This window comes from Neoarius graeffei, chromosome 6, assembly GCF_027579695.1.
Source record: "Neoarius graeffei isolate fNeoGra1 chromosome 6, fNeoGra1.pri, whole genome shotgun sequence".
NCBI classification, from domain to species: domain Eukaryota; kingdom Metazoa; phylum Chordata; class Actinopteri; order Siluriformes; family Ariidae; genus Neoarius; species Neoarius graeffei.
The window spans coordinates 66,544,578-66,554,126 of NC_083574.1; the positions used below are offsets into that span (position 1 = coordinate 66,544,578).

At 38.7% G+C, this 9,549-nt stretch overlaps 1 protein-coding gene across 1 annotated transcript; it reads right to left on the minus strand.

Moving 5' to 3' along the window:
- Positions 1-403: 403 nt before the first annotated feature.
- psmd8 (proteasome 26S subunit, non-ATPase 8) lies at positions 404-8,645 on the minus strand. The gene is made up of 7 exons (XM_060923999.1): positions 8,471-8,645; positions 8,009-8,081; positions 7,824-7,926; positions 6,763-6,928; positions 2,846-2,946; positions 945-1,056; positions 404-769 (listed from the first exon to the last, which is right to left on the minus strand). The coding sequence occupies exons 1-7, from the start codon at positions 8,579-8,581 to the stop codon at positions 632-634; spliced, it is 804 nt and encodes a 267-aa protein (XP_060779982.1). The 5' UTR covers positions 8,582-8,645; the 3' UTR covers positions 404-631.
- Positions 8,646-9,549: the final 904 nt, after the last annotated feature.

The window sequence follows — 9,549 nt, forward strand, 5'->3', positions numbered from 1 at the left end:
GCTGCCTGTATGTCACATGCATTTATAGTTCTTAGGCAGTGATAGTTTTCTTTTTCTGAAATTCACCAATCAAATATAGCTCAGCCCATTAAAGAGTATAAGAAATAACCAATTAAAAAGAAGCTGCAAACTTTGACAGCAACCCTCTTTCAGTTGCTAGGATACAAAAAAGTATGGGCATCTAAATGTGCCATATTACTGCCAACACTCAGAGGACAACAACAAACAGGTCAACAAGTTTTTGGCTTATGAAAAAATATAATTCACAGTCAAAACCATGTTCCCTTCATTGCTGCCTTAATATTTGCATTTATAGTGAAACAGAAGTCCTCACCTGAAAAACAAATGTCAACTTGTAGAAGGTGTTTCATTGGTTCTGTCCTCAGTGATAAAACTGAGCAAAAAGGGTCTCAAAAACTTTATTAAAAGACATGCTTTTCACCCCACAATGGCACAAAGAACTGATTCCCTTACACCAGCTCATCCCAGTACTTACTAGCACCAGTCCTGGGGTATCTTTTCCACACAACACACACTTTGTGTCCACAATGAATTATATTCACAATTTAACTTGAACAATATCTGAAGTAAAGTGTGTTGGAAGCAATTAAGGGGTTCATATGTAACCAAGTTACACAATCATTTCAAGCTGTCTTGCATATTCAATGACTTGTTTGGCCAGTTCTGTTGAAGGAATAGTTACTTCCTCTGTCCGCTGTTGCTGAGGGCTGAAAGAGTAGTAACAATCAGGGCTCTGCATCCAGCCTCTCTACAGGAGAAAACAAGCGTCATGGACAAGTCTTCTACACTTGTAAGAACAGCAACAAAAATAGCCTTTGAAACCCCGCTCCCACCACAAACACACAACAACAAAAAAAAAAAACCCACAAACCAACCCACCCTAATTTCAAGGTTGAAGCCTTTTATACACACAATATACATACTTTCTTGGCATACTCCGTCATCTTTTTTGGTGAAGAGAAGAAAAGCACCCTTGTCGCCTCATTGAACTGGATCTGCTCATATGCCTTCTCTATGCAACCTGCAATCTCGTCACTTAAAAAGCAGAAGTTCTATTACATAGCTGCCAACATTCCGAAATTGTAAATAGTAATACAAGGTTGGGTACTGAGTCTTTGGGGGGGGGGGGGGGGGGGGGGGTCGCCAAAGTTCTCTAGCAAAACTATCCCGAAAAATCACACAAAATAGTTTGACAAAATTTATTCTACAAACTAAACTATCATCTTACATTAATTTGCAAAGTTCTTTTCAACAATGTATGAAAACAGTCAGTGAATCAGGCAAAAACTTCAAACAATGCAATTGGCACATAACTTTTGACAAAGTACACAGAGAAATAGACTAGAGCTTACTCGGTCAACAGTTGATGTTATTGCACCACACACTTTGCAATATCTAACACCATTCATTCATTAGTCACAAACAAAAAGGAATTAAGAATATATTACATCAATGAAAGTTGATACAAAAAAATTATGAACTTTGTCATCAAAATTAAATATACAACAAAATGTGAAAATTGGCAATGAATATGGCACTTCAAAAGATAAAAAACAAGCTGAGCCCAAAGCAAATTAGCTAAAAATACTAAGTGAAACAGCTCAAAAAAGTGTCAATTTAAACTTGCTTCTTCACATGACTACAAATCATTCATTCGAAGTGGCCACCCATTTCGTTAGTTTTGCAGTCTTTGAAATATTGTCCGTGCTTTCCTTGTGAAGGGAGGTTTTCACATGTGTTACGATATCAGAACGCCCGCCATGACTGATAGAAATGTCTCGCCAACATGGAGCACAAAACGCGTAATGATCGCCCTTACTTGACTTAGAAATGAAGGGAAACTCCTCTCGGTACAAGTCCTTGAAGCGCTGGCCCTTCCCCTTAGCCATGCTTTCTTTAGAGATTAGTACTACGCTACATCTTCATAACAAAAGCTTGAAACGCCATGCTTTGTTCAGAAACTTCGTGAACAAAGGCCAGACGATAGCGCCAGTGTTGCCAGATATTGCTGACGTTTTCCAGCCCAAAATATGTTCAAAACCCGCCAAAATGCACTTGAAACCGCTCAGTTGGGCGGGAAGCCGCCCAATCTGGCAACACTGAGCTGCGTGCCATGGATGATCTAATAGCATCATTGATTGGCTGAGAGAACAAGCAATAGCCAATGAAATTTGGCGTAGTATCTGCCGCTTGGAACGAAGCGGTGTTTTATCAAATACGAATCCCACTGGTGATAGACTTTGAAAATGACCCACGAAAGTTGGGAAAATCGTATTTTATTGTAGTAAATTCGTATTTTCGTAATCAAAACTACAAATCGTAATAAATACGATTTACTTGTAGTAGTTGGCAGCTATGCTATTATAGTCATTTAGTAAATATATGTTAAGGCCTTTAAGGAAATTAACTACAACTAACATGCATAATTTGGAAACAGACAATACATATTCCTGTATAGCAATGTCCTTTTATTTTAATCCTAGTTCAGGAGACTTCACATTCTCCAAGTCCCTGCTGTAAGATGCCTAATCCAACTCCAAAAGACCTCAATAGAAGCAGTCATACTGTGAGCATCACAGTACTGCAATTGCTAAGGCTGAAAGAAGGTAACCATAATCTAATATCAAGCCTGAAAATATATTTGAATATAAATAAGGTTGACTTGGATGGCCTTTATTACTGCAGTAACCAGTAAAAATAAAACAATACATGCACTTTCCATGTTCTAAGTTAGTATGACTATTGCACTGATTTAGTTATTTCTAATTAGGTAACTTCCTAGGGGGGAATCATTATAAAGTTCAGTGGACACAGCAATACATACCGGATAGTATCAAGAAGAATGTCTATGAAGAAGGTATAACTCTCAGCAGGAATATTTCCTTTGGCAAGAAAAACTTTGTTGTAGCTGCCCTCCATCAGGTACTACAGAGGAAATATCAAAAGTTTTTGGGGTGGGAGTCAAGTGGTTATTTATATAGTCAACTATAACATTCAGATTAAAAGGCATTATTGCATCTCGTACACTGATTGTAATTCAATAATCAAGGCTCTCAGTTTCCAAAGCTTTCCTAGAACAAGGTCTAAATTTGTGCTGAAAGACCACCAGTATGCACAGGCATAAACAGTGGTGCTTGAAAGTTTGTGAATTCTTTAGAATTTTCTATATTTCTGCATAAATATGGTCTAAAACATCAGATTTTCACACAAGTCCTAAAAGTAGATAAAGAGAACCCAGTTAAACAAATGAGAAAAATATTATACTTGGTCATTTATTTATTGAGGAAGATGATCCAATATTGCATATCTGTGAGTGGCAAAAGTATGTGAACCTCTAGGATTAGCAGTTAATTTGAAGGTGAAATTAGTGTTAGGTGTTTTCAATCAATGGGATGACAATAAGGTGTAAGTGGGGACCCTGTTTTATTTAAAGAACAGGGATCTATCAAAGTCTGATCTTCACAACACATGTTTGTGGAAGTGTATCATGGCACGAACAACAGAGATTTCTGAGGACCTCAGAAAAAGTGTTGTTGATGCTCATCAGGCTGGAAAAGGTTAGAAAACCATCTCTAAAGAGTTTGGACTCCACCAATCCACAGTCAGACAGACTGTATACAAATGGAGGAAATTCAAGACCATTGTTACCCTCCCCAGGAGTGGTTGACCAACAAAGATCACTCCAAGAGCAAGGCATGTAATAGTCGGTGAGGTCACAAAGGACCCCAGGGTAACTTCTAAGCAACTGAAGGTCTCTCTGGCATTGGCTAATGTTATTGTTCATGAGTCCACCATCTGAAGAACACTGAACAACAATGGTGTGCATGGCAGGGTTGCAAGGAGAAAGCCACTGCTCTCCACAAAGAACATTGCTGCTCATCTGCAGTTTGCTAAAGATCATGTGGACAAGTCAGAAGGCTATTGGAAAAATGTGTTTTGTGGATGGATGAGACCAAAATAGAACTTTTTGGTTTAAATGAGAAGTGTTGTGTTTGGAGAAAGGAAAACACTGCATTCCAGCATAAGAACCTTATCCCATCTGTGAAACATGGTGGTGGTAGTATCATGGTTTGGGCCTGTTTTGCTGCATCTGGGCCAGGACAGCTTGCCATCACTGAAGGAACAATGAATTCTGCATTATACCAGTGAATTCTAAAGGAAAAATGTCAGGACATCTGTCCATGAACTGAATCTCAAGAGAAGGTGGGTCATGCAGCAAGACAACAGCCCTAAGCACACAAGTCGTTCTACCAAAGAATGGTTAAAGAAGAATAAAGTTAATGTTTTGGAATGGCCAAGTCAAAGTCCTGACCTTAATCCAATCAAAATGTTGTGGAAGGACCTGAAGCAAGCAGTTCATGTGAGGAAACTCACCAACATCCCAGAGTTGAAGCTGTTCTGTATGGAGGAATGGGCTAAAATTCCTCCAAGCCATTGTGCAGGACTGATCAACAGTTACCAGAAATGTTTAGTTGCAGTTATTGCTGCACAAGGTGGTCACACCAGATACTGAAAGCAAAGGTTCACATACTTTTGCCACTCACAGATATGTAATATTGGATCATCTTCCTCAATAAATAAATGACCAAGTATAATATTTTTGTCTCATTTAACTGGGTTCTTTTTATCTACTTTTAGGACTTGTGTGAAAATCTGATGATGTTTTAGGTCATATTTATGCAGAAATAGAGAAAATTCTAAAGGGTTCACAAACTTTCAAGCACCACTGTATGTGTAGCTGTATGCAATGGACACTGAATGTCACACACTAAACTGTTTTACTCATGCATGATCATTTGAAAATGCCAAAGAAAATGCCATATAAACAAAGTCCCTTTAAAAAGCTCAGGTGCCTGCTTGAGGCACTGCTTGTTGCACACATTATCAAAAGGTCTTTATTTATTTAAAAAAGGCTTAAAAAAGGAACTTCAATAATGAAAATTGATTTATTTGGCATTTTACAAGTCCTCTGTCTCAGAAATAGATGTGCAAAACTCATTCTTCTCTTTTGTGCCACCATATCTGAAAATATACTGCAGCGTAAGCCATAAAGGCATGCAAGTCAAATGTTGTTATTCAGCTTAAGGATGGTTGAAAAACTGCAAGATCTGTCTAGAATTTCTCATTGAAATGTACCTGTGGCTGAACAACTCTAGAACAGCTCCCAAGTGGTGCAACAGAAAATCATTCACCCCATTATCCAGAGATCACTAGTTTGAATCCCAATGATGCCACAGCCATGGCTGGGAGCCCAAAAGAGAAAAATTGGTCATGTTCTCAGTAAGGGAAGGGCGGCATACTAAAACAGATCAAGTAATGAGCCACTCATCACGCTTGGTGGTGCAATGTGAGGGCTTGCCTCACCTGTCTGCAATTTAGCATAGTCATGTAGTTATGGTGAACAATAAGTGGAATAAAATGAGAGCTTAGCAAGAGTTTTTTTTTTTAAACCACCAAGACTGATAAAAGTGCACTCAGATTACACTTTTGTATCACTGCGTATGCACAATCCTGCATGTGCATAGTGAGGAGTGTGCAAAAATATATGCAAAAGAAATTGATAAACGATAGAACTGCTGTGCAGAGTGCATTGCATAGCACTGACAAATGTACAGGTTAAGTCTCACCTGTTTATTGCCAATAATGCTAACCCCACCCCCTCAAAAAATAATCCTGGAACCATAAATATTCATCTAGACAGGCAAAAATACACTGATGACACTGTGTGCATTGAGGCAATACAGAGTACATAGAAACCAAATATTTAGAAAGAAATCCAATTACAGACACTCATATCAACCAGGAGTCTTCATATTTTCAGATCAGGTGTTTATAAACCTCAACAGAATTACTCTTAAACTGATTTATTTGCACTTCAGATTAACCTATGCATGTAGATTCAGCATTGAACACTTGTAAGAATGTGAGCTGCAAGCCATCTTAAAGGAACAGACCACCGTATTTCCATAATGAAACATGCTCTTATCTGAATTGAGACGAGCTGCTCCGTACCTATCCGAGCTTTGTGCGACCTCCCAGTCAGTCAGACGCGCCGTCACTCCTGTTAGCAATGTAGCTAGGCTCAGTATGGCCAACGGTATTTTTTGGGGCTGTAGTTAGATGCGACCAAACTCTTCCGCGTTTTTCCTGTTTACATAGGTTTATATGACCAGTGATATGAAACAAGTTCAGTTACACAAATTGAAACGTAGCGATTTTCTATGCTATGGAAAGTCCGCACTATAATGACAGGCGTACTAACACCTTCTGCGCGCTTCGGCAGCGCATTGATCAATGCGCTGCCGAAGCGCGCAGAAGGTGTTAGTACGCCTGTCATTATAGTGCGGACTTTCCATAGCATAGAAAATCGCTACGTTTCAATTTGTGTAACTGAACTTGTTTCATATCACTGGTCATATAAACCTATGTAAACAGGAAAAACGCGGAAGAGTTTGGTCGCATCTAACTACAGCCCCAAAAAATACCATTGGCCATACTGAGCCTAGCTGCTCAGTAAGACTGACTGACGCGTCTGACTGACTGGGAGGTCGCGCAAAGCTCGGATAGGTACGGATAGGTACATTGCTAACAAGAGTGACAGCGTGTCTGACTGCGTCTGACTGACTGGGAGGTCGCGCAAAGCTCGGATAGGTACGGAGCAGCTCGTCTCAATTCAGATAAGAGCATATTTCATTATGGAAATACGGTGGACTGTTCCTTTAAAGTTGATGCTTCATTTACCTGCTCTAATGAAACAGGGTGCCTGATGTAGACATTTGTTTGGATGTCTTTAGCACTCAGCCTCTCCAGCTCTGTGTGAAACTCAGACACTCTATTCTGTGAGAGCAGGAAGAGCAAATTTAGACCCAGCAGTTGATGGATGTAGGCCGACTCTGGCAGCTCATCCCTGTACAAGGTAGAAAGGCAAATAGAAGAATATGCATTACAAACTTTTTTTTAATTAAAAAGTAACTAATATTTTGTTTCATGGTCAAATATACATAAGCAAAATTGATAACTACTCCAACACCAAATTAAACACTTTATTGCAATAATACTATTATAATAATGCAAAAAGAGTATGGTGTTACTGTTGCCTTTTTGTATGCAACCATTATTATAACCTTTAAACTAACAGGAATCATTAATATTGTGGCAAAAAAAAAAAATTCTCTAGCCACAAATACAAAATTGTATCTCATACTAATCCTAAAATACAACTTCTCTTTTCATAATCAATGAAGTCATCATGTAGTCCTAATTAATCGCAACTTGCACTACACATCTTAAGAATAAGCACATTCAGATGTTCAACGTTTAGATAACTTGGGAGACATTAAATTTCAGCTGTACAAAAACCTCCCTGCTAAAATACAAGTAACTTGTGCATATATAACTGACGTTTATATCACTCCAGTTAGAAGTCACAGTAATGACTGCTCGTGTTTTCTATAATTATAGATTATAAACCCTGTTAGAAATGTGAAAATTCAAATACCCAATTAGGTAATATGGCAGACGCTATCTGCACCCGTGTGCCAGGAGCCAACAAAGCTATTTGTACCCAGAGTTGAATAGCCAAAGACCCAGATGTCCGTAGGCAACAATACTATTTACACCCCAATCCTAACAGGCTGTAAATAGCTGAATAGCTGTCACATGACTTCTCACTCAGGTGCAAATAGACAGATTATTAAAGATTTCCATGCTTATTTCCTAATAATTAGCTGACAACTTAAATCAGGTGAGTTAATGTACAAGTTATTATTACATAGTTTCCACATCTGTGCATGATAAATTACTTGTAATCAAAATAATAACACTTCAGCTGAGCCATGTATCGTTCGAAGGAAGGGATGTCTTTCTTCAGGATACTCCATAAGGCTCCAATTTCCAGTACATCGCCTGCAAAACAAAATATGACTTCAGTCACGATGCAGAACTATGATGAAACTCAGGGTGATCTTTAACGCACAACGTTACTCACGGGCTAAAATCAGCTGTTGTTTGGAGAGTTTGGTCCCAGTGGTTGGTAAAAAATTCAATTCCAGAAGCGCAATCTACAATGAAGCAATTAAAATGTTCAAAATAAAAAAAATCACCCAAAACGTGACTCCCTCTGCAATTTTGTTTCTTGCATTTTTAGGAAACGTTAGTTTTGTTTAGCTAGCCTACAAACAGAGTGAGAGAACAAATAATACAATTAGTATAATTAATTATCCTATACGGTGTGGGGGGAAAAAAGTCACACGAGAATAATCTATAGTTAAACAATACATCGAACAATTCCTACTGACAAACAGCGTAAGCTACTTAATTAAACTCAATTAGAAGGAACAAGTAATTACACCGAACTTTCTAGCACCCGCTCCTTCATCGCAGTGACTATATCTCCATTTTCACTTTATTTACTTTTGCCTCCCATTCAACACAGAGTCAAAAACAATACCTTGAGCTTGCTCAGTATTTCCCCGCATTTGTTTAAATTGGAGTTTTTCTTATTCCATTCGGCTTTCAAGGTTTCATACAACCCAACGGTTTCTTTCAACACAGACGCCATAGTGATTTTGCAAAACCGACAACGCCGCGCACAGAAAAGACGTCGTTCCCCGATTTTCCCGGAACTACGAAAAATCCGGACGTCCGGTCTGTAGTACGCATGCGCAGTATCCGAAGCATGATTATTATTTACACACACACACACACATATATATATATATATATATATATATATATATATATATATATATTTAGAGCCACCAATCACGTGTTTCCAAATATATTATATATATTTTTTTATATATACTGCGACCCTGTAGAACAGGATAAAGCGGCTAGAGATAATGAGATTATATATAAATTTATATCCACACAGTGTGTGAGTGAGAGATTCTCACTGTCATGGTCGGACGAGTCCTTCCAAATCGGACCCTTCAGAGAACACGTAAATGGAACAACCTAGCAAGTGTGCAGTGGCTTCTTCTGTTGAATTACTGGCAGTTTGCAACCTTAGTACATTACCGCTACCTACAGAACAGCTGTATAAATATTTTTAAACAGAAAGAAAGAGATAATTAAATTATATTTGCAAGACCACCCATTCTTAGAAATATTAAAAACAGCTTTAGTTGTGGATTGTGTCTCAGGTGCGAAGCTGCAGGCTATTTATCAACCTGCACTTTGCCACTTTAGCTAGATCCTTTTTTTTTTTTTTTGCATATTTTCTGCATTCCAGAAGTAAACTTTCTCACAGTAAAGCCATGCCCCTGACTAATGTTTTCCTATTATTCTTCGACCACAATTTAGGCATGTGTGCCCAGTACGCAATTGCGTTGGTGTGCGTCATTGCAAACGAATCATCTCGTACATGCACATCGGATTGAAAACGCTGAGCCTTTTTACTCACGGTCGGGTCATACCAGAGATCCTCATAAAAATGGTACCTACTGCCATCTGGCGAGGCACGCCGCAATACCACTGAGCTCTAGATAAAATCTGGAGAGCTCATCGCCTGTTCCCCGCTGTCGA

Coding starts and splice junctions, on each gene's coding strand:
- psmd8 (XM_060923999.1), bottom strand. CDS start 8,581: ATGGCGTCTGTGTTGAAAGAAACCGTTGGGTTGTATGAAACCTTGAAA. Junction 8,082..8,470: donor AAATACTGAGCAAGCTCAAG/GTATTGTTTTTG, acceptor GCTTCATTGTAG/ATTGCGCTTCTGGAATTGAA. Junction 1,057..2,845: donor ATTCTTCTTGATACTATCCG/GTATGTATTGCT, acceptor CTGCTTTTTAAG/TGACGAGATTGCAGGTTGCA.